This window comes from Euwallacea similis, chromosome 6 (assembly GCF_039881205.1).
Source record: "Euwallacea similis isolate ESF13 chromosome 6, ESF131.1, whole genome shotgun sequence".
Classification (NCBI taxonomy): domain Eukaryota; kingdom Metazoa; phylum Arthropoda; class Insecta; order Coleoptera; family Curculionidae; genus Euwallacea; species Euwallacea similis.
In genome coordinates this window covers 5,276,760-5,304,296 of record NC_089614.1, presented here as the reverse complement: position 1 = coordinate 5,304,296, position 27,537 = coordinate 5,276,760, and the positions used below count along the sequence as shown (strand labels likewise).

Sequence of the window (27,537 nt, the reverse complement as noted above, 5' to 3'; positions counted from 1 at the left end):
TCTATTAAATGATAGTGCTGCAAGTCTTGGGGAGTTTTCTGGTTAGTAGCGTTGACACTATGCTTCTAGCCTTGTTTGTGTTCCTGTTCTGGTTGGTACTCGGATAGTTATTAGTGGTGTTGCAAAACTAAATAAAATAAATATACAGTATAGCCAGTACTAGTAATTCCATCAGAATCGTCAAGTGAAGTTTAGTTCTCAAAGTCCACAGCTCATCACAGAAATGTTGCGATTATTTGGGTAAGTTACAAAATGATTTCATACCCACTGCAATCGAAAACAAAACTTTACCCTCCTCTTGAATGTCTTACATCAAATTTTGGAGACGCCTATAAATAAATTATACCAGCTCAAGCTCATGATGAGAGTCGGGAATCCTTGACAGCTCAAATGGTCCAATTCAGATAAATTATAAAGCTGCTCTAACTGTTTCAGATAGCGCTCTATTTCCGGCTATTAAATGATGCATCACAGCTGTCATTAAGCACTCAGTGCACTTAAGCTGATTAGCTTCAGTTTTCAATTGAAGAAGAAAAGATTTTGCTAATTGTGCTTAACGAGAGAAAACCAACATAAATTTCCTAAGAATTTACCTAATTAACCTTCCACGGTCGTAAACCAGACATAAACCTTTATCAATTTTATTGTAGATCATTTATTGGAGGTATGTAAAATTTTCGATAATGAATTAGAACATATCGACATTGAATGGAGCTGCTGTGGTTTCTTTCATCAGAGCTGATTTTGCAATTAAAGAACAAGAATGAGTTAACACGCATAGAGTATTAATCAATTCAAAATCAATCGTACGAGAACCACGTTACTGATTCGTTGATGTATTGATTGTTTATCCGTCTGCGTATTTGATTAAGACGTGTAAGTATCCAAACGCACAAATTTTATATACTGAAACTCTAAAATTGCCTTTTTTTACACTTTAATTACTACTTCCATTAAATATTATTATTGTGAATGATCGATGACCCAAGTGAGCAATCAGTTTAATATATCAAGTAGACTGTTAAGTGGTAAAGATTGGCTACAGTACTATTTAAAATGTAAATTATTCTCAATGTTTCATTGTCTTCAAACTATGCTGTTGATCTATACTTACTGATACTGGAGTAGAACATGACTACTCAGTGTCAATAGCGTTCACCCCCACTCACTTTATGGCTGTTACATAGTGTAAGTGATAGAGTTTTGCATGTATTATGTTTATCGACAAGGTAAGTGTTATTGTTGAAGCTTATAATTGTCACCTGACACTACTTTAGTCAGAACTTTTCGGAGCTGATAAGTTAATCAATATCTCAGAGGAATGACCGTAAAACGATTTTCCATTTATTGCAGGTTGAAGTATTGTTTGCATGACATGATTTAAATCGTTATTCTCAAATCTGTTAAATCGTTTATTAAGATGTTGAACAATAAATTAATATCTATAAGATTTAGTTTGATGAAAAATAATAAACTTCACTCCATGTACACAGCTACATTTCTCAAGTGAAAAGTCTTACTGCTTATTCTACTACTATATCTACCATAAACTGCTTATTACTATTCATGTCAATTTTAAATCCCATGAAAGGCAAAGTTTGATCTTACAAAATTCTTTACTTTTTAAGATTTAAAAGTGATTTCAATACCTCATGGAAACAATTCCGGATTGGTAGCGAAATCATTACTCTCTCAAACTTAAACAATACTATAAATATACTTAGAAGTTAGCGTGGCGTAAAATGACCTTTGAAAGGGCAATCAATAGTATCAAAATCATGTCATGGCAATATAACTCAATATTATTAGACATTTGTCTCCGGAAATATTGCATATGCTGCAGAAAATAATCAATCGTAACTTCTTTTTGAGTTATGCATGATTAATTCGTAAATTCTTATGGAAGTCATTTTATTTTTTTGAATTTTTGGAATGTGCTTAAAGAACTTTTTCAATTTAAAGAGCTTTGATACACTTTCAGATATGATAATAATAATGGTATCGAGAAACATCTATATCGCTTAAAAGAACTTTTGAAGCCCTTTTCGAGAATGCCGAAAAACGAAACACGTGAAAAAGGAAAAGATTCGTTTATAAAAGTTTGCAAAGTTACCAAACAAAATTCTGAAATTAGTGACAATAGAAGAAGAATTTTTACGTTTTTCGAAAAATGTTGAAAAACTGAAAATTTGATTGCGGGACGTTACGCAACAACTACTTACCTCAATTTTTATGGTAAAAAAAAATCATTTTTCTACGTTTCAAAATGGGAAATATAGTATCATATCTATGTCATGAACACATTTTTTTCTCAATATTTAAAAAAGCTGATTTGTCCTGCTTGCTTTTGTTAAGAAGATTTTTTAGTACTTTTTCAAAAATATAGTCATAACAATAATAAAATATACATAAATTATGGATCTAAACTTAATTAACAAGAATTACCTTGAATACGACTTGAAATTGGCTTTTATTCATTAGCGATTTTACTGAAGAGATTTTAAGTTAATTTTTGCAAAACCACTCAAAGCTATCTAAAATAAGAATTAATTCAATTTAAAAATTGTTTCTGACAATGTAATCTTTATACATTTTTCAAAAAATATTAATACACATTTTAGAACCTGTTTCATTTCATTAAATTTTCCACAAAGTAGTTGATTCTAGTAAATCTAATTATTTATTTATGTAAATTATTTAGAAGCATTTTACTATTTTCACGACTACTGTAATTTTGGGTGATACTAGATAGAAAAAAAATCTTAGCTAAAGTTAATTAGCAAAGTCAGCTTACTTCAAATGTTGAGAAAAAAGTATTTTCATGGAAAAAACTTACTAACGACGTCATGCCTACTGTTTTGAAAAATAAAAAAATTACGCCCTCCATAGTTTCATCTTGTGTGTTGCTGCTGAGTCAATGTAATTCTATGAAGTATATTACCTATATTCCACAGTTTTTTTTAACTAATCGAGCATATGCATATAAAGTTTTCTATTTTCTTAGTGTAGAAAACTATAGTTTTCAAATAATCTGAAGAAGAGAATAGTGGTTTGTACCTTCTTATATCAGGTTTAAAAAATCATAATTTTACAAAATTATGGTGTTGAGTAGATCTTGTGAAACTGTGACAAGAAAGTGTAAACTGGTATTCTCTATCTCTAACAGTTTCCAAACTATAATCCCCTAAACTATGAAAAATTGAAAACTTTATTAAAAACTTTATAGGTACTCCATTATTTCAAAAACTTTTAAATATCTAGAAAACAAAAATGTTGAGAGCATCCTATTAAAAAGTTAATAATTTATAAACTTTTTTGAGACACCCAGCATACTTTCCTGAAATTTTAAAATATGCGCAACACTTCTTTCTACACGTCCCGTATTTAATTTTTGGTTCTAGTTTTAACGCTAATCGACCTTTGGGCCGCTGTTAGAAAAACCTATATGTACTATAATCTTAATTAAGATATTAAACCCAGACATAAGATATAATAGTTATTTGTTTAACAAGGCGGAAAATGAGTTAGGTATTAAATCAAACGCACCTATTTACTATAAATTCAAATCGAGAGATCTGCATTTACAAGGTAATACAGATTTTGATCGGAAAAATTAATATTATTTACAATTATACATAGATACTTATTATTATAATACACAGATATACGACTATTGAATATACATATACATATTGGTGATACCTAACGTTTCCAGTATCCGAACGTCGAATACAGAATGGAATAATTAGCTGAATTTGAAATGCACAGGACAATCGACCGAACATGGGTTTGCCATTAGCTTATATGGACTATTTATGGATTCACGGGTCATATGAAAATTTAAATATAGCGAAATATCAAACTGTCAGAAGTGTTTATTTGATATAAAAATGATACGCGCGAACGGCATTTCCATTTTAGAGTCGACTTCTGTTTATGTAAATTTTGTTGTATACATAGGTAGTAAACGCATAAATGAGGACTACAGTAGACATGTCCTTTATAATAACAAAGCTGAAACGCGTCAATATGTATGAAAACTACATAAATATTAGTAATACGTAGATAACGACATTTTGGTTCACATTTCATTAACGCAAAAAGATAAGAAGTCGCTGAGTAGCCGCGTATCAAACAATGCCACTGTACTCAGACATAAAATCGAAACAAACTGAAAAAAAACTGAACTTTCAACTCTTCGAAATAATAGCTGCGGGCTCATCAAAGATATTGTACACCTCTTTTAGGATGCTATCGTATTAAAATACCACAAAATTGAGTAATTTCCGTACATTTTCATATTACATTTAACTATTGTCTGCGTTAATCCTTTTTTCTTACACGTTTTCAACACACGTTAAAGTTCAACAATGGTTTCTTCAGTAATAGAATGGAGGCCTACGAGAGCTGTAACACAGCTTCCGCCAATGATACTCCAACAGCTCAAACTGACCCACAGCTGAAGCGACATAAAATAAGATCTTTGGTCGCTTACTGGGTTCTGGGGCTGTGCAACAATTACGGATATGTGGTGATGTTAACTGCTGCAAATGATATTATTGGAGAGAGTACTGAATCAAGTGTAAGTTCAATTTTTTAAATTGAGAATTATTTAATTTATTGTAAGGCGCATTCTATGGCGTGATTTGTTTCATCTGGGTTAGTTACCAATCTGGTTTCGGATATGAGAATAATTATCAATAATATTAAGAATTTGTGCCTGGATTTGATTCAATAAATAATTGCATTTTTAGGACAGCAGCAAAGTGAGGGAAAATTGCAAATATTTATCCACAGGGGCGATTTTGTTGGCTGACATACTGCCTGCCCTTTTCATCAAGTTGATAGCTCCGTTTTTCCCTTTCGTAGTAAAGTAAGATAACCAGCAAATTACACTCATAATGCCCAGATATACTTATATTAAATTTTAGTTTAAGAGTGGCAATATGTGTCCTTCTAGCAGCATCCGGATTCATAGCTGTAGCTTTTGGGGAGACGATTTTTGTATCTCTTCTTGGAGTAATACTCACCTCGTTTTGCTCAGGACTAGGGGAAGTTACTTATCTTCAATACAGCTCATTTTATAAAAAGTAATAATTAATCATATTATCCAAGCTTTTTAATAATTATTTTTCATTACCTTAGAAATGTAGTGTCTGCATGGAGCTCAGGTACTGGAGGAGCTGGAGTTATAGGAGCACTTTCTTACTCTCTGCTGAAAGTTCTTGGGATGAAAACTACTTTGCTTATAATGCTTCTTATTCCAGCTTTAACAGCAGTATCGTAAGTATTTTTTAAGGTATTTTGGCCAAAAGTGCACGTGATATGTTGCAGATTTTGGATAATTTTGCCAAAACCGTCAGAACAAGACGTCGCAATTGCGCTAGAAATTCAAAAAAAAGTAAATGAAGAAGAACTTAAAAACCTTAAAGGTTCTGTAGTAAAAAAGCTCAAACTCATTCCTGGACTCATGAAATACATGATACCTTTTGGCTTAGTGTACCTTTTTGAATACTTTATTAATCAAGGGACGGTAAGTGTGAAACAGTACTGCAAGAGTACCTAGTATCAGATCAAAATTTGATGTTTAGTTCGAAATCATACAAATACCAAATACAACAAACACAGAAAAAAGTCTAGCGACGCAGTACCGATGGCTGCAGGTAACTTATCAAATTGGAGTATTTATTTCGCGATCATCAGTAAACTTTTGGCACATAAAACAAACCTGGATAATGGCTGTATTTCAGGTATGCTTCAATTACGTTCTGCATGAGGCAAAACTAAATTCATCACTTCTAGGGGATAAATGTAGTAATATTCGTTACTGAAGCAATTTACTATTACATACCAAATATTTACATGGTAGTAGCATTAGTTCTTTGGGAAGGGCTGCTAGGAGGATCATCGTATGTAAATACGTATTACAGGATTACTAAAGAGGTTTAAGTTATATGTGTTTAACATTCAGGTGTATTAATGTTGTTTTATTCCAGGTTGAACCAGAAAATAGGCAATTTTCAATGGCAATTACAGGCTTCGCAGATAGTGCCGGTATTTCTCTAGCAGGAGTTTTCGCTATTCTTGCTCATAATGCGATTTGTAATATTCCTGTTTCTAGTTAGTTTTCAACTAGTTTTTTCTCCATTGCTCATAATATTATAATTAAGTATTTTTTAAATAAAACAAACGTTTTCGAAGATTTGATTGATTTATTGGCACATATGAATGGCATTCGTATTACAACTAACCTAAGGCAAAAATATGGCAAAATACAAAAAATAGGAACCTTATATTTTAAAAGTATTGCGAAGATGTGAAATTATCACACGTTTACACTTGTAACACACAACGAAAAAAACGAGATCAAAAATATTTTAGAGAGTATTCCTCAAAGTGACTAGACTTTAATTCTCCTCACTTGTCAACAGTACCTAATGAAGTCTTAAATTTTGATTGAATCGTGGAAGAACGTTCTAATACTGATTGATGCTAAGACCTCCAAATCAACAACGTTATCACATACAAAAAATTGCTCATAAGTATGATATGATAATGCAGAGGATTAAATAATTCTTTTTACAGGGAGGAGCAACTGACCTACATTCTTAAAAGCATGAAGAGTTTTCAATACAACTCCACCCTGTGTACTAACAAACCTAATGAACTAATATTATAAGGAGATTCTTTATAAGTCTCACTACTCTAAGAAAACCCAGAATATTAAAATGTAATACTGGCCGTAGCTTGCGAGCTTCTTACCTAAAATCTACACAGTTGCACTTACTGAAAGTCAGTCTCAAGGTTAAATTATTGAAAATGTTTTAGGCAAGACGCGACACACTGAAGGCGCTATCGACAATTTCATCTATGGCACTTGAAAAAGGTAAAAAATATATTATGAAAACGTAAGTCAACGAACAACAAAAATTAAAAACACTTCGTTTGCACAATGGCCTTACCACCTTCTTCATATTCTTGTTTGGACACCCACATCTGCTGGAATGATCCTAAAGAGCTTAGAATGGACCCTCCAGTCCAGGCACCAAATCTTCTTTCAGATGCTCCTGGGGCACTAATTACTTTTAAGCGCATGCTCTAAAACACCCAGAAATTAAAATAAAATACATTCAATAACAAATAATAATACCGGAGGAGTTTTTGATGCCAAATCTCGATTTAACCTTTCGGTAAATCCTTGAAGGCTCGAGTTTCCTCCGGTTACCACAACATTCCCATACATTGACTGTAGAAAAACGCACTTAAAATCATAAAACATAATGCGAAAACATCCTTACAGGCCTAATGTCGATATCACACATTCCTACACTAGTAGTGACAAGGGATCCTACTCCCAAAATCGGCTGAATACCCGCCTTGGCTCCATTAGTTGGATTAAAAAGGGGTTCAGGAATTTTGAACCTTTCTACTGCAAAATCCCTGTGAAAACCATTGGGAAACTCATAATGTGTTGTAGGCATTGTTTTCACAATTTCCTCATCATAGGAACTATCACACACTTGGAGAATGGATGCTTGGAAATCCTGCATTACCTCCTAGAATTTGATACTCCTAAGTTAAATATGATAAATTATATAAGAAACATTACTTTTATCATATAGGCAAACCAAGAGTCAGTTAAATTATAAGGAACATCACGTCTTTGCCAATTAGGAGGTTCTTCAGGCCTCCCTACTTCTTTTGATGCTACAAAACTCGGAGGAACTAACTCAATACCTCTTTCCTGCAAATATATTCTGCACTGCTCGCTTAAGTAGTCACCACCCACCGGCGATTTCACCACAGCTTGAGTTAAAACATACCTACAATCTTGTAGTGATGCAAACTTAAAGAAATAAAAGAAAATTCCTTTATTACCCGTCATGAACTGGTACTGCAGAAGTGTGAGTAGCCCCGCTATCTAAAACTAAGCAAGTGGGTCTCCCATTGGCAAATGCAGCTAAACTGGCATTTTTAGCCAAATAAGCTGCGGGTACCCCATATTTTTCAAACATTAATTCAGCCATTTCTTCCCGTTTTGGGGAGGTTATCCAAGGTGGTTCAGTAAGAAGTACAGGGTGATCTCGGGGAACAGCTTTCAGGGCGTTATAATAAATATAATCCAGGAAATTTTCAAACATATCCCAATTTTCTATCATGCCATCTTTAAGGAATGTACTTAACTCCATTTCTGAAGGGGAAAGGTAGAAAAAAGATTATAGGGGAAGAATTAAATGGAAAGTGGAAAAATTTTAAAATAGAATCTGAGGCAAGCACATTTTTTGTTTCCCGTTCTAAATTTTTAAGGTTGAAAACCCCTAATTTGAGAAGAAACATCTACTATCTGCATCAACAGAAATTATGTTTACATAAAATAATGTAATAAGTATTGTGTATGAATAAGGTGTCAATTTTTCCTTATAAATGTGCTGAATTTCAATAATCATTTGAGTTAAAAACTATCTTTTGTAATTCCGCGCTGACAGGAACAGAAAAGTATGTAAAAAAAAATAGACAAACGATCAGCAAAAGATTTTGTAGAATTCAGTGGTGTGTATTTGTGTTTTGATTACCATTTTTGAATGGAACACTCAAAATATTATAAGACATTTTAATTATATGATTAAAAAAATTCCAAAAATCAAATTATAAAATATAAATAATTAACTTTTTATTTCTGAATAATAATAATATTGTTATATGTGTTATGTTAATTACTTATTATGTGACAAAAAAATTGAGAAATTTCTGAGAAAATTATTTTCCACTTTTTTAGAAAGAAACGCATATACTGGTTGTATGTAAAATTATAATTAAATTAAAATTGCACTAAAACTCTTGAACTTTAGAATTTATATATCTTTTTCAAAAACCTGATAAATTTCCTAGTAGAGCTATATTAATTAGAATACCCTAAACATAATATATAAAAATAACTATTGTTCAGCTAGATTTTAGAATGGTTTTATCAAAGGCAGAAGCATTTTTTAAAATTCCTCAATAGATTCTATGGTATAAACATTAAAATAAAAATCCTGGACTTGTCAGGTTTATCCTCTAATCTGTAAAATATTGAAATTTAGGGAATTTTTTTATTACCAGGTCTCCATACATGAATAGCACATAGACCAATATTGTAATGGGTAACAGGTACTGAAACTTCATCTTCTGAATCCAGCCATACTCCTACGGTGGTCGGAACATCAATTTTTGGGCTGTCTTCTCCAGCATAGCCTGCTCTGACACTGTTATGGCCAATATCAAAAACCAAAGCCCCAACTTCATCTAAAATATTATGGTGTTTAAATAAAATTTTGTTGTTTGCTATATAAATTAGAAAAAAGAAAAAATTTTGACAACATGTTGGAGTTGTCCATTTTTTAAATTTAAATATTTGACAATGAAAAACAAATGACTATCAGTTGTGTGGGACTTAATGGTAGCAATAGATTTGATCCAACCAGTCAAGAAATCATTTCAGAACTGGGTAAAAATCCTTCTGAGCAACTCACATTATAGAGTTGAACCTGAAATGAGCAATGTGTTTGATCAGAAGGAATCTTAGCTGGTCCCACACAGCTTCCTGGAGGATGGGAGCAAGTCTATTATGTACAGTTATGAAACATAATTTTACTATAAAACAAATAAAACTTTTCTACAGAGACTATATATGATACAAAGTGTCATCTTTGGATTAATTTAAGTTTGGGTTCTATTCCTATGTCTACGATCTATCTGTTAACTACACCCTTATCTACATTTAAAAATTCAAATTTAATAAATTTTAATGAATAAACAAAACACTGCAATAAATTAAATACTGAAATTTACCTCCACCATAAACGGCTCCACTCATTTTATTTCTACAGAGTATGCTTTTTATACCTTTTTTTTACTTCATTTTTGCATAGGTGTACAAAAACCCCAAAAATGTTCTTTCTGTTACTGAAGTGCCAGTCCTTTTAATGTTGAACATAAATAAACATGTTATTTGTGACTACGTGCTGAAATTTAGGATTTAAATGACCAGTTTTTGTGATTATGTTATAAATTTTAATTGAAAAACTCACAATTATACAACGAAAGAGCAGAAAAAAACAGAATTTATAAACAATAATTGCTACATGTACCCTGCACATGCACAGTGGGGCTAGTGCGCAAGCGAAACATTTATGAAACTGATGAAATTTAAATGGCGGGATAATCAAAAATCATGCAAGGATTTGAAGAAGTTAGTACCGAGTTTGTTTATTTGTTATCTGCCAATAATAACAAATTTAAATTTCAGAACAACTGCCGTGTATGTATAAAATCTTTCTGTTGTGGAAAGTGCCGACAAAAACACGAATCCAAAGTTCACAACGTGATTTATTCTGGGTGCGATATTTGCGTATATGGAAGAACGTTTCATCATAATCGGGATAAAGTTCTTTTACAACACATAAAAGAGTTCCATTTACCTTTACATTGCGTTTATTGTTACCAATTTTTTTACAACGTCGAGGAAATACCTCAGGGAAGGTGCAGCGTGGCCCATTTCCTTATTCATAAAGAGGATTCCCCAAAAACTCCTCTATTTAGACCCCCTCCACCAGTTTTAGTCGCAACAAGCGATCAGAACAGCCCCATTTTGCAAAATTTATTACTGAAAGAGGGTTTTAACCATTTAAGTCTTGCCACTAGTACCCCAATGCAAAAGGCTGAAGAAAACGTGATAATGTTTGAAAAGTGTAATGAGGAGCCATTAACGCCTGTTGATAACAATTGTGCCAAATCTCAAATAAGATGTAAAAGTATTATAAAAAATGCCAATTCTATAATGAAACAAGACAGTTCTTCAAAGAGGAGAGTAACGTTTGGAGAACCATCTGAGAGTAATACCAACAAAAGTATTATTAGTGAGTTGTGGAAATGTATTTCATCCTATAAAACTAATAACTTAAATAAATTGCAGATCCAGAAAATAAAAAAAACTCTCCAAACAAGGATACGCAAGTAACAAATGTAGACAGAGCTAATTGCAAATCTCCATTTACCCCTGGTAAGAATTATATATATATATATATATATATACTTGTGTATAGTTGTAGGAGCTAATAGGTCTAGCATATGCTCTAACCAGTTTTATAGCGCCAAATCTGAAATTACTCAATTCAACAGCGAATCAAGGTTATCAAATAAAAATCGTGAAAAAGAAAATGAACAACAAGAAAATTCTACACCTGGTATGAAATACTATATTTATTCCATATTCTGTGTCAGTTATACAGAGAAATCCACTCTAATGGACCAAACTTGATTCATACTTTCTTTCTGCAAAAATACTGTGATTTAGCAAAACGTATTTTACACTTAAGAGTTTTTGATAGAATGTTAAATTTTCAATTGTTTTTTCGAATTTTGATATCTCACAATTTTTGAAATATTTAATTCGAAATTTGGTCCGACAATATTCATTTAGCTTGACTCCGCTAGACGGTTTAAATGGCTATTACAATCTATATAAGAATACTTTCTATGGAGTTAGATATCCTTTTACTCCCTTACATCTTTGTAGTGCAACACTACCGATTTCCTTCTGGAAAGTGGAATTCACTGTTCAATTTTAAAAAAATCATCTACTTTTTGCCTATAATAAATTTATCATAAAAACTATCACGTTTCATACAACACAAAATTAGCCAAATCGTAATATTTTTACAGAAATTTTGTGTGAATAAAGTCTGGCCTATTGAGCGAGAACCTGTATAACTTTGCTTTATTAGTATGTGGCCTTAATACCCCTAAAACAAGTAATAATGGAAGCCTGCATAAACTGCCTAATCAAAATTCTGTAGCTGCCGAAGAGACTACGTCAGAAAAATATGACACCACTGTTGAGTTACTAGAAGGGGAAAGTCCGATAGAAATCAACCCACCCCCATCATTGGATGGTATTACTTTTAAACAATACAAAAACTTGTAATATATTTTGTTTTCTCCAGAAGCTTCAAAAAAGCTGGAATTAAATAAAGAAAAATCAGAAGAAAAATTGGAAGTCTCAACGTCATTAGTAATGCTCCTTGACACTCCGGGTAAAGGAAATTCATTTGAATAAGTTACCCATTTTTATTCCATTTTTGAAATTTTCAGCTAACCCAGCAGGAAAATGCCCTCTAGAGGAACCTTCTCCTTTGCTTGAAACTGAAATAGCAAAATCTGAGAGTTCCAGTAGTCCAGCAACTAGTGATGCAACAGAATGTAAAACCGTATGGTTAAGTGCGGCGAATCCCGAAAACTTGGAACTAAGTGAAAGAAAATTAAATACTCCAATGAAAAACGAGCTATCTGAAAATCGAAGAGCTAGTGTTGTAGTCATGCCTACTCCGATTTTAAAGAAAACTGACATCAAGATGAAATTCCATGTGCCTGCTCACTTTTCCTCCACCCCAATAATGTCTATGGGATCTGTTAAGTTAAGGCAAACTAAGATTGTTGAAGAAGTAACAACCAGGATTATTAATCAACAAACTCCTTACAAAACTCCACAAGGAAAAATGTTTTCTTTAACCGAAGCTTGCACGTCTTTGAATAATGAGGCAGTAAGATCATGTCACAGAGGACTTCTACCGCTATCCGAGAATAACGAAGATGATAACATAAGTCCTAGCACAGAAATCGGACTACTAGAATTCAAAGGCAGAAATGACGATTTCTCTGACAGTTCAATAAAATGTTCCTCGGTAAGTTCGATGACCGAGTCCAACTTGTGGACCTCTATGACTCGTATTGTTAAAAGTGTTTTTGATAGTTTCTCAAGCAAAAGTAATGCAGAAATGATGTCTACAGCTAAGAGCTCAACTTCTTTTAAAAGACATCTTTCTGGATCTGACTCCGAAGACAATTTAGAGGTTTCTCGATTGAAACGGTTTAAATTTACTGATATCAAAGCTCGCAAACCTATTAGAAGCGAATATGCTTTAGAGGTTCCAGCCAGAGCAATTGCACCTTCCAAACCAGTAGCTTCGGTTGAGATATTTAAGTCAGTTAGTACTCTTTATAAGGGGGCAAAGTTAAAGATTCAGTGTGATAAAGCAACACAAACTGATGATTATTTAATGTATGGCTGGCGCCCGCAGTAGTTCATCTTAGTGTGTTTAAAATAATTGTTCTTCGTACGTTGTTAGTTCAAACTTCAAATAAATCGTGCTTTATTCTATGACTTAAGTTGTCTGCAAAACTGTTCGAATTTGTCCATTTGTACATGTATAATTATTGTTATAAGGTCCTAATTTGTTCTGATTTGTTCTAAATATTTTTTGCATACAAAAGCTGTTTATAAGTTGCACACAAAAATAAATATTCTTTTGTAATAATAACAGTGAGTTAATTTACTTCTCTCATTATTATGGCAATTATCAAATATTTAGTGTAAAAAGAGTTGTTCTATAATTTGAAGTCCCAACTGGGTCAAGTGTTGTCCTTCCGTCAGTCAAAAATTAATCCCTTATGACATATCACTACAATCATCCATCACATCACATGTCACTCAAATCACATTGCGAACCCTCTCAATGTAAACATCATAAAATTATCAACGAATTTCGTGTTTTAAAAGCCCAAAACAAAACATGATAACTCCACGATTTAAACTATCTCAAGAAGAAGGTTCTGTGACAATAAATGTACGAGCCCCATACTGCAATTTGAGCGAATTGGAAATATATGTAGAAGACAATGTTTTCCTCTTTGTATGTAAGCCTTACTACCTAAGATTGACTTTGCCAGGAAAGATCGTTGAGGACGAGAATTCAAAAAGCTCATTTGATACCGATTCTGGCGAGTTTTCATTTACGTTCACCAAAGTCATATCTGGGGAAAATTTCAAAGATTTGGATCTTATTACTACACTCCTTACGACTAAAGTTGAAGCAAACTGTCCAGAAGGGATCATTCCCATTGAGGTTTTATCTGAAACTCAAACTGATGGAATAACAGTAGATTCTGATGAGAAAAGCCTAGAATATGCATATGGGTTTGCTATGAGGGGCAACAAAAACTTTGCACAAGTGTGTTCGGAATTTGATGAAATATTTGAAATTAACCCATGTGAAGTGCCTTTGAAAGAAAGGCGCAAACTAAGAATACAATATGAACAAGGAAAATTTAACATGGACCACTACTTAGCTGACTTTGTGGAAAATGAAGCTGTATGTGAAATTATAGCACAAAAATGCCCATACAAAGAAAGCAATTCAATTTCAAATTTCTCTTTTTCTGGCAAAGAACTTGATTTCCTGAAAGATCTTCCTAATGTGCAATATAAACTAGATCAAAAACAGATGCTCTATTGCTACAATGGACTTGTTGACATTTTATTTGCTTATTGTTATGATCAGCGCATCACTGAGTTTGAAGCCAATATTGAATCCAGTTGGACCATCAGTAAGATTGCAGCCACTTTGTGCTGGTTTGAAGGTTTCGACAATCCTAGGGACACAGTTATCTCAGCATTTAGAAGAAGTTTAATTTACCCACTTTACAGGCATTTTGATTTAACACAGGTCGTGTTTGATGATGTTAAGGCCCTAATTTCTCTTGAAGAAAAGCATATCATACGGGTACTAATTGAAATCTACAACATATTTTTGTGCAGTGACAAATATATTTTAAACAATCTTTTCATTAAGGACTACATTGTTTATGCCATGAAATGGAATAGAGTGACCTGGAGAGATCTGGTTCAACAATACACAGATCTGAAAATCACAAAACAAGATGTGGGACTAAATTTGGATCAAATTGAAGAAGCTTTCATTCCAGGGGCCAAATTTGCAGCAATGAAGATTACTGACGATGAGTCTGATAGCGATGATCATGAATCATCCTCTTCTGAATGCAGCTCAGATGACTCTTCAAGCTCAGATTATTCCAGTGATTCAGAAAGTGATGTTGTGGAGGGTGTGGAAGGGAGAACGATAACTGTAGTGAGACCTTCTGAGGGTATCAATAAAGTTTTGACACATTGAAGTTTACTTGAGATTTAGGTGTTATTAATTATTTGTGTTATCTTCAAGGGGTGTTTCAAAATGTGAGTACAGGTATTAAATTTGGAAGAGATACTGATCAGTTGTAACATATTGTTTGTGATGTTATAAAATTTTATTAATGTTTAGCGATGTATATACCAAGAGACCTCATAGAATGAGTACTTAGTACCAATAAATAACTTTTTGTCGCTTTAGGTAAAACAATCAAAATGTTTGTACGTATGTTAGTACAATGTAATAAGCCAAAGTAGAACTTTAGATCACTATTATAATTAGATGTAGCATGTGACTATCTTGCATTCAATGTTAGATATTTTAATCACGTACCTGTTTGTCTTTATTTAATTATAACGAGTTTTAATTTTTGCACTGTTAATTCAAAAAAATTAAATTTTAAATAATAGCGTCTGCGACGCTGATTGGCAATATTGTTTCCAGATGGCGGTGTAATCGCGGTCGATAATCTAGAATCCAGATCTTTGTAAACAGTTTTCTGTAATGTAAACGTCAAGTAAAGAATTTATTTACCAAATATTAATTTTCTGAGATTTACATGGTTATGCCTAGTTTTAAACGCATAACTACATTTTCAGTATAATTCGGGGCAAAATTCGAGTTTCCTGGTCATTTTTATACTATCGAAAGCCCTGAAAAACTATCGGTCATTTACGATTGGTCATTGATTAGGTCGAGTTGACTGATTTGACATTCCGCTAGTCGCTAGTGTAGGCTGTAGACTTGTGAAATGAAGTTTTTAGTACGTCGAACTTTAATTTCTCGGGACTGGAAAGTTTTGACTAATAGCAGGTTTATAGATAAATTCGTGAATCAGATGTGTTATTGAATTTTCCGTAATATCCAGGACAGAAGTGGGCCAAATCCAGAAGTGTTCGTTTATTAAACATGCAAACTGCATGCAGGAATAGGAAGAAATATGTGTTTATGTGGCACAGATAATATTGTTTTCCACTACAACGACTTAAACATGGCCACTATCATATTATAAAAAAATTAAGTAATGTCGGTGGTACGGAAGGCCCAGAAGGCTCCCAGGATTAAAATGGTTCGCCCTGGCCCAGGTATTTATACCCTGCACTTTAGTTTGTTTTCTTTGTCAACCTCATTTAACTAGGGCACCAAAGGCCAAAGCCTATAGCAAAGTTTACACTATGTTATGTTTACCACACAGATCTTGTCATTGGCAAAATAAACATGGAATTTATGCATTAATATTTCAATTCACACTTTGCACCATGTGCCTACATACCTTATATAGACTAAGCAAACAGGCACCCTCCCAAGTATATAAGCAAAAATAGGGTACAAGTTTTGGAAAGTGTAGCTAAAGACAATCCAAAATATCAATCTTATTCTTATTCAATGCAAATTGTAAGTAGGTAGAAATTGGGTATTTTGTCTTCTGTTTAATTTAAACCCCTATCAGAATTACAACTAAATTACCATTATAATATATTGTATAAAGATAAGGGCAATCTTGAGATATTTCTGAGTGCTTAACATAGTCTTCTTTTATTATTACACAATCTTCTCTCATATTTCCCCTCTCAACTAAAATTGATTCAAACAGTTTTTTCCATCATGAGGATGTAAGAAGATATTTGATAAAATAATGTAGTATCAGGTTTTACTTTAGTATCAAATAAATTGACAGGATTTTCCCTCTTGATCAACTGAAATATTCTTTCAGTTAATTCTTCCCAAAACCACTGATGAAAAGAATATTTTTAGCATTTCCCTTATTAAATGACATATCAGCCTAACGAGACAAATATCTTATAAATATTCAGAAAAATCTTGGAGCTAATCAATAAACATATAAGAAGCAAGCTTTCTCATTAATTCTCTTTATAACAGCTTTATAAATTGGACCTGTTTCCAACACATAAGTTACCTTCCCTTTTTGTGTTTTAATTAAAAATTTCTTTTGTAAACAGTGGTAAGTCAACAACTGGCTTTTTAAAAGTGGAAACAGACATTAAAGAGTAAGCAGGGCCATTTCAAACTCAAACATTCTCCAGATTTTCCTCAATTTATTTCAAAATTCTCTGAAAGTTCACTGGGTGTATAATTTAAATTAGGTGTTCTTTATCACTTTTATTCAAATATTTGCAAATGAATATGAATTTTAAAGGCTACAAAGTTTTTGACTATATTATCTAATACTATTTAATTATACTAAGGTTTGTAAGTGTGTAATGAATTCAAAGCAAAGTGGCCACTTTAAGTGTAAGTTCTTACACATTGTCTGATGTTCATTTAAGTTAGAAGACTTAAAAGTTTTTGGACCCAAAAACAACTTTTTAATTTTTTTGAAAAAAGATGTTGCAATAAACTTGCACAACAATAAACTTGTTAACTTAAATTAAACACAAAAATTATTTACATTTTAAGAAAGATCAGTGACTTGATGCAGTCATAATAAAGGTCCTCCTCCTTATATTTTGAACACTGTAACACACTAAATTGAAACTTGGCATAGGGTAACTACTGTTTAAATGTAAATGTTGCAGCTAAATTGTTTCATGCTGTTATGAAGAGTTTCTACCTCAATTAAACAATTGTAATTACTTTCAAATATCAAAAATTGAGTACTAATTGGTAAATTAAGGTTAACATTGTTTTAAGTTTAACATGTAGGTAACTAAGTATGATACCTTAATAAATTTGTAATAAAATTTTAGTTTGAAATTGACAAAAAAGTTACCGAAGTTGTGTTTAAAAAATAAAAGTTGATAATCATTCCTAATAAACAAAATGCCTTAAAATGAAATCAAGACTCTTATTGAAGCTCATAAAAAGCTGCAATACTTTTCACCTGTTACCTTACTAAGGAAAAAAGTTTTAACTAATTTGAAAATTTTGTTTTTTTTTTCAATGTAAATTCTATAATAATTGTTTAGATCTATTTGCAACATGAAACTATTCCTTAAAATTCGCAACTTTTCTTCTATTTAACCAAGTTTGTGTCTATTAAAGTTTAGAAGATCCCCCTGCTGGACATCTGTCTTGGACACACTGTTTACATATCCAGTAACTATTATGTCATATCATAAAGTTGAATAGCATTGTTAAATTGTAAAACTATATTAATGTTAGAATCAATTTATGCAAATTTCAAGTCATTATCAAATAATAGTATAAATTAATCTGATAAGTATTTGAATATCTTAGAAAAATTAATAAGTTAAGTGTTTGTTTAAGTAGCTAAAAACTGAAGTAGTTTCGGAGATACAGAAATACACACTTAAATGGATTAATCTACTTATATCAAGGAACATTCATAATTCCAAGATTAGTTTACACTCTATTAGATATCATTTTTGAAGAAAATAGTTTGGCTCATTTAGATTCTTATGAATATTGTTTTATGGCATTTTCTTTGCAATCCTTTCGATGTTATTCATATGTCAACCTCTAAAGTATACCAACAAAAAATCACAGGATAAAGATTGGTTTTTGTTTTTTAGGAAAATTTCGCTCATTTGGCGGCGGAACGCCATGAGCATATTTGGGTGTCTCTTCCCGTGTGCCCCGCAGTTAAGCTGGAGGAGCGCCATTGAGAGTGAGCGCTGCATGTCAGAGCGGATGGGGGCCAGTGCGTCGGCTTCGCAAGGACCTGATGGTTTGGGGCTCAATCAAGGCCTAGGGTTTCCTCCAGGCTTGGAGCCTCCTGGTTCTCGTGAGAAAAAAAAGCGTGTTACTGGTTTTGCTACCCTTAAAAAGAAGTTTATCAGAAGGAGAAGGTATTTAGATCTACGATAATTTTTTACAATTTTCATTTCAAGTAAATTCTATTGTCTCTTATGTGTTTCGATTCACCATCTTTGAGTTATATCCTTTGATTAGGTCTTCAAAAGCATGTGATCATGGCAGAATTTTGCGGGAACTAGTCTCAGATTGGAGCCCATTAGAAATAGCCGCCCTCTTGGAGGAATATGAAGCCCTCCAGGCGCTTAAAGATCTGAGTGTCCAAGCGGAATTGGCTAGACCTCCTGCTGCGACATTTAAGCAGGACTTGTCGGCTCTTTTCGACTTCAAGTATTGTACCGACGCCGATTTGGTCTATCGAGGGGCTTGCTTTCCTATTCACAGGGCTCTGGTTTCTGCCAGATGTCCCTATTTCCGAGATTTGTTGGCTGGATGTCCTGGATATGGTGCCAGGATTTGTTTGGATCTTCGTTCACCTTCTGTAGATGTACAGTTGTTTTCCGCATTGCTTAGATACTTATATACTGGTACGTCTTTTTTATATGTCAATGCTTGTAAAAGTAATAAAAGAACTTTCAGGTGATATTTGTCATCACAACGGAAACATAGACTTGAATCTCCTTAGAAGACTGCGGGAGGAATTTGGTTCTCCCAATCCATTAGAAGATGACCTGCGTTACCTCCTGGAGTCGGGAGATCATGCAGATGCCGCGTTAGTGTTCACTGAAGGTGCAGATGGCCCATTAGGGCCTCGGCCTGATTCAGCTGGTTCGGAATATGGCTTTAGACCACGACTAGAGTTGCCTTGCCATAGAGCCGTACTAGCTGCACGTTCCCCATTTTTTAGGTCAGTTTTAGCTCGACGGGCCAGGAACCAAGAGGAACGACAACCCACTCGAATCGTTTTGGATGAGGGTGTTATTCCAAAGAGATATGCTAGGGTCTTACTTCATGCCGTCTATTTGGATCAGGTTACAATTAAGTGCTGACTGATCGGTGAAGTTATATTGAATATCTTGTTCGTTCCTAGGTCGATCTAAGTTTAATTTCGCGCGGTGGCTGTGGTGGCGGATTGGGTGAGGCGCATGCACTTGCGCACACCGGGAGAGCAAGACCATCACCCTTAGAGGAAGCCATGGAATTATACCAGATAGGGCGGTTCTTAGAATTGGATATTCTATCCCAAGGGTGTGAAGACCTCATTCTAGAGGCACTCTCTTTAGACACACTTCCAGCAGTGTTGCAATGGTCTAGTCAACCTCATGGTTCTGCGTGGGTACACAGACAGGTACATAGGTCCTTTCTGTCCGTTTTCAGTTTAATTACTTTTTAAAAATACTTCCAGGCGCTACATTTTTTAAGAGAAGAATTCCAGCCAGTTTCGCAATCACTGGTGTTTTACCAGCTAGACAAAGAACATATAATTGAAGTATTGAAAAGTCCGTTTTTACAAGCCAGTGAACTTGAGGTCCTGCAGGCAGTTTTGAAGTGGGGGGAACATGAATTGATCCGCAGAATGGAAGATCGAGGTACGTTCAAAAATTACAATACATAGAAATAATTGTTCCATTAACTTATAAAAGAAAAACTAAATAAAATAATGCACGTGCAAGTGTTTCCTTTATTTTGAATATTATGTAAATTTATTTCTCCCTAATGTATTTCAAATTAGTTCAACTTTCAAACAATGTTATGTAATATTTTAAAATAAATGCCATTTTATTTATTTCATACAATAAACCTAATTATGACCCACCCCATATAGCAAATTAGTATAATTTTTCGACGTTGAATACGTGACTAAATTTTCGCCATTGCCATTAATAATGATATAACCGAGTGCTCACGTAGATATTTCGCCCTTGAACAGATTTGAGCCTTTATTTAATTTATCTCATTTGCTTAATATTTCTGTTTTATTTCAGAACCCAATGTAGTCAGCCACACAGCCCATTCAGTCACGAGGAAAGGAGTAAAAAAACGAGATTTGAGCGATATCGAATTAAGAGAAATTTTGTCGGATCTGTTGCCATGGGTGCGTATGGATCATGTGCTTCCACCCAACAGCGAAGTTCTCTTACAAGCCATCCGGCGAGGTTTAGTAAGCACCCCTCCAAGTCACATGATTGGGGGCGAACGTGAAAACCTTCGCATAAATGCCTGGATACGGGGTTCTAAGAATAACGGACTGTTTGTTCAGCCACGGTTATTTATACCGTATTATGACGAATTAAAAGTATTGGTGGAAGATCAGATGGTACAAGAGGCAGAAATGGTGCGAGGCAGACGAATTCGTTGTGGTCCGGATCCAGATATTTCCTATATGATGGAAACTCGGACTGGACCAACAGGAGTCGATGTCTTAGGTGGAGCACCTCCAGTACCTGATGCTGGTGCTTTGAATGCAATGCTAAAACGAGAGCAAAAACTGCGCCAAGCACCTGGTTGCCAGTTAGCCTTGAGCATGCCCCTTAGCAGCCGAGCCGAAATTGGGCGGCAAATTAGGTTACGCGTCGTGCGTGAATTCAATCTTCCAGACAACGTCGCTGAAGCTCTGGAAGCGTATCGCGTCGGAACTCAGACTGAGGAAACGTCGTCTACGGGCCGGAGAAGTCCCGGAAGGCGTCGATTGGCGACACCCCCTCGAAGACTGGCCGAAACTCCCGATCGATTACCTGATGTTGCAATGGGTCCGTCCTCCTTGGGACCTCCACCGGCACCCTCCGAATTACGTTTAGATTTAGGCGATGGACCTCTACCGCGTAGCACTGGACGTTCTGCGTATCGGTTGTGTCCCCCAGGACCGAATTTCCCTCCTGCCGCTCCTGTTCCTCGATTCTTATAGAGGCGTCAGTTTTGGTAAAAGTGGTTTAAATAAATCAAATGCAAAAATGTCTTTACAGCATTTTCGCAATAAAAACCGTACATTTTGTCCCGTTTGCTTGTAAGGTCAAGATCAGATACTTAACCGTCTTTCCTCGTCTGTATGTTCTGTACATATATCTCATACATTCTGTTGTTATGGTAAATCTGTGATTCTCTGAAAATCGTAATTATGATTGGTAATATTATCTCTCGGATTGTACGTTGTTATTACTATTTTAAGATTTGTATCGTGTGTGGACCAAGAGTTTGCTAAACTTAGCCTAAATTGACCGAAGTGTGGTTGAATCATATTTATTCAAAAGTAGGTACCAAAGCCAAAGAATTGTTTAGATTTTCGGACATCTTTATAAATTTTAATCTACTAATTTTTTTCGACCAAGAGAATGCTTTATTAGTTCTAAAAAGTGATTAATTGATTTACGTGTCGTAGTAGTTTAGTCATTTGCAGTCATTTAGCCTGGAAAATTGAAACCATGTAGCTAATTTAAGCGAATGGACCTCGGTGCGAGTCCGGTTCATGCGCTTCTAAAACCGCAAATCTTTTTCAACGCGAACTTAACCCATTTTTCCAAGTTTTTAATATATTGCACACCCTGTATGTCAATGTTTTTTGATTCTTCAACTAAGAATATTCATAACACATTTCGTTTTTAAATACACATTTCTAACATTAAGTTTCTTTTAAAAAGTTTATTGTAATATTTGAACTACAGGAATATCAGAGCAGGTTCATTTAATTACAATATAACATTGTTATTTAATCCGGCGGCGATGTGGTGTGGTATAGTATACCCCAGAGCACTTGTTATGTACTGTAACATCACATTTAAAATGTGACATTTTATCATCACATCGTTGCAAAGTTAACATAATACAATTTTAAACACTATTCATGGAAATTTATGTTGCACTTCTTGCATATTTTTGGGGTATTCTTGTGACACGTGGGACATCTGTTTTGCTTAGTCCATGGAATCATCCAATGATTCGGTCCATCATATCTAATTTCATAGTGTATTCTATCGGAAAAAGGTTTGGATAACTTAGGTCTACTATTCTTGGCAAAAGGTTCGTCGCATTTTTAGATATGTATTAATGATATTTTGCCTAAACTTGATAAAACCAATTTTCGCCTGTACTGGTTGACATTGCAAGAACTGCTATGCACTACACAGGGTAACAAAAAAACTTTTATTTTCGTATCTGTACTTTAATGGTCATTTTATGATCAAAAATAACCATAAACCTCGTTTGTAATTAAAAAAGTTTGTTTTTTTCTGTTTTATAACGATCAGTACATTTTTCTGTTTTTATGGCCATTCGCAATACAGGTTATTAATGTTTATGGATTTGGATTAGTGGGGGGAGTGCATGTGAAGTTTCGTTTTTTGGTATAGGATATTTCACATTTCGCGTCTCATGTCTTGCGAAGAAACCATAAAAAATCAAAGCTTAACTGCGGCGTTTCAAAGAAATACTGAGCTCTATTTTTATGGTAAAACATTAAATTATAAAAAAAAGGGGCACGTTGTGAGAAAATATTGTTCAACATATCAAATAAGAATAGAAGTTTACCCAATTTGTCAGGTGGAACTAAGTTATCGTTATCCGCATCATAAAAAAATTGTTTATTATTTCGAATAGTGATGCTAGGTGTACAAAAATCGACCTTATGATCCTGGACTCTGCACCGACTGCGCGATCATATCGGCTCTTGCATTATTACATTTTCTTATTATACATTGTTCAAAAAGTCCCGGATCACCCTGATACACATTTACGCATCTGAATGCAACACGAAGTAAGCTTAAATAGTTTCAGGTAGCAGATCGAATTACTCTTCAATTAAATAAAAATTTGCGAAGCGCTCTGTATACATTTGCACTTTCAATGAAATTCAAAACTATGGGTCCGGACTTTTTGACCACATAGTATAGCTTATACATTTATGTCTATACGGCCATAGTTTAATGCATAATGTAGGTTGTAGATGAATATTCTCCAATTTACGGTCCTCAACATCTCCACGAACTTATTCGCTGTAAAAAGAAACGACGTGGCGTATAAAATCTGTATTAATGTACCTGTGTATGTTGTCTTAGATGTTGCTGTATTACTATTACGTGTAAATATAATCTGTGAAAGGCTTTGTATTTTAAAGAGTCACATCAGTCTTAATGTGTCGATATATCTACCAAGGAATCCTCCATCCTAATTGGGTGTTTCCTCAGTTTTGTTTTAATTAAACCTCGAAAACACCTCGTTAAATGTCCTCTATTGTGTACGTATAAGGCACTAAAAGACTGTCCAGCTAATAAATATAAAGCCTGTGCCTATTTGAGGCTGCCCCTATTTGATAAGCTTAAAACAATTTCCTCATTTTCTAATGCTCTAAAGTCAGTTTAACCTGCAATCTTTAAACAGTAGCATCTGTCATACTGACCAAAAATATTTGGTTTATTTGATAAATTCATTGTGGGTATCAAAATAAGGTTCTTTTACGACTTTGCCGCTCTTCATCCTTGTAATTTTACATTTTTAATGGTTTCGTGACCGAAAATCAGTCACGATCTTAGTGCAATATGTACTTATGACTATTATTTGCAACTTTAAAAAGACTTATTTAATATACGTACTGAATACTTTCGGTTAGAAACCCACAATTGATTCAATTCTACTCCAAATAACTGGAAGTAGGTACTTAATATTACACACCTTTAAAAATTAAGTTTTCAACAGAATATTGAACTTTTTTAATTTGCCAAATTCTTTAGTGTTTGACTCATTAATCCAAACGTAGTTTGATTGTAAATTTGCATGTGGCGGTTGTGAATGACAACGAAACCATTATAATGACAAAAATTTAGCTTTTAAATGCTCCACAGTTATATTTTTTGTTAATTATTAGGTTCACGAATTATCTGTGATTTTTGTTGCTATTGAAGTTTCATTATCTTATTAGGGGCTGCACCCTGTCACCCTTTTTTGTGATATGTATTTGTAATTTGTCTTTTTGTAATCTCTCTCTTTCCTCTTTTAAACATACGTCGCGGTGTGTTAATATGCACTTTTTTAGCGGGATGATGTTATTGACTTCGTTTTGTAAGACCTAATACCTATGCCACAAGCTGTTATCCATGAAATTATACATTATATTATTTTACACGAGTCAAATACCAGCTGTTACAGTAAGCCTAACAATGTATTATTCCATGGATTTTGCTTCGTTGTAAAAATCGAGTCATATTTTTGTTTTCAAAATATCTAAAAGTAATATCCTATTTAAATGACTGATAGTATAGTGGCGGAACTGTTCAATGTGTATATATTGGTTTAACATTAGAGCAAAGCTAAACTTAAACCGGACTTAAACAAAATGTTAAACTCGTTCTACTAAAACGTATACATCGTAGGAGAAATTTCTATATACAAATTCGCCGATTCAGGGTATATTTTTGTTAATTTTGTTTTGTGATATTAAAGAAAATTCAAGATACATTTGTGTTGCGACGTCCGTTGGGTGTAATGAGTTTCATTTTATTAGGGTGTATGCACCAGCTAGCCATCCAACTTACTATTACATAAGTATGTATATATAATTTGTGATCTCCAAACGATTAGTTACGTCGGCCAACTCAGAAACGAAATTTTTATTTATTAAATTTCTAAATTTTTTCGGTAAAACCGTTTTTAAGATATTAGTAGATATTGAACTTCACCACTTCAAATAAAAGGCGCAAGTTGTGCACGAAAGGCACGCTAACGCCTTTTCGTTTCTTTTGCGAATAATCCCTAATTTGTTGCGTATACACATCATAATTGTTATGCGATTAGTTGTAGCTTTAATAATTTATTTATCTCTGTAAATAAAACATTACTTATTATTGAAAAGGTTGACTTTTTTTGCACCTGCGATCAAGAATTGCTCAAATTTAATTTGAAAATTGCTATGCTAAAATAGCAGAATTCTGCACAAGACGCCTACCTACCAGACTGTGATGTACTAGTAGGTGAATATGGACAATTTTTACGGTCTTAAATGCAAGGTGGTTCGCAATCAATGGGTCAAACGTTATTTCCATCATTCTGCAAAAGTATTACCATTTGCCTAAATTTGTCTTATGCGAAAGTTGACTACGCTAGACGTACACATATAGGTATAAGTTTCAATTAACTTTTCGATTTTTTTATAGCTCTGGCAGTTTTTAAGCTCTATAATTGAAATTTTAGCATGAGAGTACTCATTTAGGTTTACATCATTAAAAGCAAAAAAATTAAGGATTCAAATGATCACTGAAATCAACAGGCTGATATTTTATAGGGTCAGATAGTACTTTGTTATTTCTAAATCTTTTGCAATGCATCTCTGATCATTTTTTTCTGAACAATTGAATTTGGGGTTCAATATAAGAATCATTATTAAAATCTAGAGGAAGATACTTTCCATGGGGTTAGATATCCTTTATCCCTACTAATTTTTTTGTAATTCACCGCTAACTATTTCTTTCTAGCAATCAAATCAAATACCCCGTTTTTACTATATTTTTTAGAATTCAGTACTAAGATACAGCATATCAATGGAAAAATGGGATGCATTAACTAATATTTTTGCAAATAACTCTAAAACGTTGCATGTTGTACAGTAATATGAAGAATATAAAACGAGTTATCGATTTTTTTCAGAAAGAAATGGTCAGTGGCGCCAAATATCGTTCTGCAAATTTGGGGAATCACTTAATCCGCCTAGTGGAGCAAACCTAAATGAATATCCTCATAGCAAAATTTGAATGAAATATCTCAAAAACTATCAAAGCGATGAGCAAAATTCATTTTAACAAAAACTAAAAAAAGTATGTAAATATTTGACACCCTGTATATCGAACATTGTCAACCTTCGTATAAGAAAAATTCAGCCAAATCGTAATATTTTTGCAGAAAGAATATGCAGATGCAGCTTCGCCCATCAGGATTTAGGAAATAGTCCCCACATTCACTTATTTTGCATCAAAATTCTGTCCTCGGGGGACAATAATCAAAGCAATCAATAAATCAAATTTTTTCGCAATTTCGCATTATCCCACGGGAAATAAGTTTTTCTGGATCTTCAATACTTTTTACACAGCTATTATTAGCAGCGTTGACGATAAAATGGCCTCGACAAGAATGAGAAGTATTTATTTTAAGACAAGACATCCCAGTTTTTGTAAATGGTTTTTTGGATGCCTCTGCGAAGAAACATAAACGATGATATATTTATTTGTCGAAAACGGTTTTTGACCTTTACTAAATATTGAGTAAAATGATATTAAAGTATTAAATTTAGTTAAATAAAATGTCTAGAAATTATTGGAACTTTTAAAATTTATTTTTAATAAATCATCATCATATAGTACGATTACAAAGATATGTAGCGATGCTTCCTTGGATTTGTAACACCCTGTGTACTATTTAAGTTGGTGGTGATTAAAAATCAATTGAAAGTGAAAGGAGAAATTATACTCCCCCGCTCTCCATTTAAGGAGAGTTTGGGATCTAAAATGCATTAGCTTTGTGCAAGTTGAAATCATAATGAATTGATTATTTATCAGTCTGCACGCAAATACAATGCACTTCAACTAATTATATATGAAATATACCTACACCCAGCTTCGAACAATTAATAGTGTACTTATGTCATAATCCCTAGGTAATTGTACTTGTCCATAATAATTACATTCATCACACGTTCATTATGGGAGGTTTCCAATTCAGATAAATTAAACCAAATATAAAGCTCTAATTAACATATTTTAATTGCATTTTATCAACGAACTGACATTCTGCAGTTTCTCTGCCTGATGGCAAAATACTGCGAGAGATAGTCGTCACAGCCAGTACGGTACCATTGCTATAG

General features: G+C 33.7%; 5 protein-coding genes across 9 annotated transcripts; 4 read left to right on the top strand and 1 right to left on the bottom strand.

Moving 5' to 3' along the window:
- Positions 1-1,117: 1,117 nt before the first annotated feature.
- On the top strand, positions 1,118-6,175 carry Cln3 (CLN3 lysosomal/endosomal transmembrane protein, battenin). Of its 3 annotated transcripts, none has more exons than XM_066390766.1 (9): positions 1,118-1,188; positions 4,384-4,582; positions 4,755-4,873; positions 4,932-5,090; positions 5,146-5,283; positions 5,335-5,533; positions 5,592-5,750; positions 5,803-5,943; positions 5,997-6,175. In XM_066390766.1, exons 2-9 carry the CDS (start codon positions 4,391-4,393, stop codon positions 6,123-6,125), a joined length of 1,236 nt encoding a protein of 411 aa, XP_066246863.1. In that variant the 5' UTR covers positions 1,118-1,188; positions 4,384-4,390; the 3' UTR covers positions 6,126-6,175. The 3 variants fall into 3 exon arrangements, with proteins under 3 accessions (XP_066246863.1, XP_066246865.1, XP_066246864.1); XM_066390768.1 differs by lacking the exon at positions 1,118-1,188 and adding an exon at positions 1,208-1,229 and having other exon boundaries at positions 4,390-4,582; XM_066390767.1 differs by lacking the exon at positions 1,118-1,188 and adding an exon at positions 1,211-1,229.
- Positions 6,176-6,192: 17 nt separating this feature from the next.
- LOC136409343 (actin-like protein 6B) lies at positions 6,193-10,590 on the bottom strand. Of its 2 annotated transcripts, none has more exons than XM_066390765.1 (7): positions 10,461-10,590; positions 9,100-9,285; positions 7,879-8,191; positions 7,610-7,823; positions 7,299-7,556; positions 7,151-7,246; positions 6,193-7,098 (listed from the first exon to the last, which is right to left on the bottom strand). In XM_066390765.1, the coding sequence occupies exons 3-7, from the start codon at positions 8,187-8,189 to the stop codon at positions 6,931-6,933; spliced, it is 1,047 nt and encodes a 348-aa protein (XP_066246862.1). In that variant the 5' UTR covers positions 8,190-8,191; positions 9,100-9,285; positions 10,461-10,590; the 3' UTR covers positions 6,193-6,930. The 2 variants fall into 2 exon arrangements, with proteins under 2 accessions (XP_066246862.1, XP_066246861.1); XM_066390764.1 differs by lacking the exon at positions 10,461-10,590 and adding an exon at positions 9,832-10,162.
- fs(1)Ya (female sterile (1) Young arrest) lies at positions 10,091-13,322 on the top strand. 2 transcript variants are annotated; one of them, XM_066390763.1, is made up of 8 exons: positions 10,091-10,231; positions 10,289-10,898; positions 10,955-11,041; positions 11,085-11,225; positions 11,766-11,933; positions 11,985-12,074; positions 12,133-12,722; positions 12,791-12,956. In XM_066390763.1, exons 1-8 carry the CDS (start codon positions 10,214-10,216, stop codon positions 12,806-12,808), a joined length of 1,722 nt encoding a protein of 573 aa, XP_066246860.1. In that variant the 5' UTR covers positions 10,091-10,213; the 3' UTR covers positions 12,809-12,956. The 2 variants fall into 2 exon arrangements, with proteins under 2 accessions (XP_066246860.1, XP_066246859.1); XM_066390762.1 differs by having other exon boundaries at positions 12,133-13,322.
- Positions 13,323-13,521: 199 nt separating this feature from the next.
- Positions 13,522-15,394, top strand: LOC136409604 (protein SHQ1 homolog). Its single transcript, XM_066391217.1, has one exon. It carries the CDS (start codon positions 13,611-13,613, stop codon positions 15,006-15,008), a length of 1,398 nt encoding a protein of 465 aa, XP_066247314.1. The 5' UTR covers positions 13,522-13,610; the 3' UTR covers positions 15,009-15,394.
- A 225-nt stretch (positions 15,395-15,619) lies between these two features.
- On the top strand, positions 15,620-25,535 carry LOC136409613 (BTB/POZ domain-containing protein 7). Its single transcript, XM_066391237.1, has 7 exons — positions 15,620-16,108; positions 18,518-18,793; positions 18,897-19,285; positions 19,338-19,729; positions 19,789-20,046; positions 20,104-20,287; positions 20,684-25,535. The coding sequence occupies exons 2-7, from the start codon at positions 18,549-18,551 to the stop codon at positions 21,601-21,603; spliced, it is 2,388 nt and encodes a 795-aa protein (XP_066247334.1). The 5' UTR covers positions 15,620-16,108; positions 18,518-18,548; the 3' UTR covers positions 21,604-25,535.
- The last annotated feature ends 2,002 nt before the right edge of the window (positions 25,536-27,537 follow it).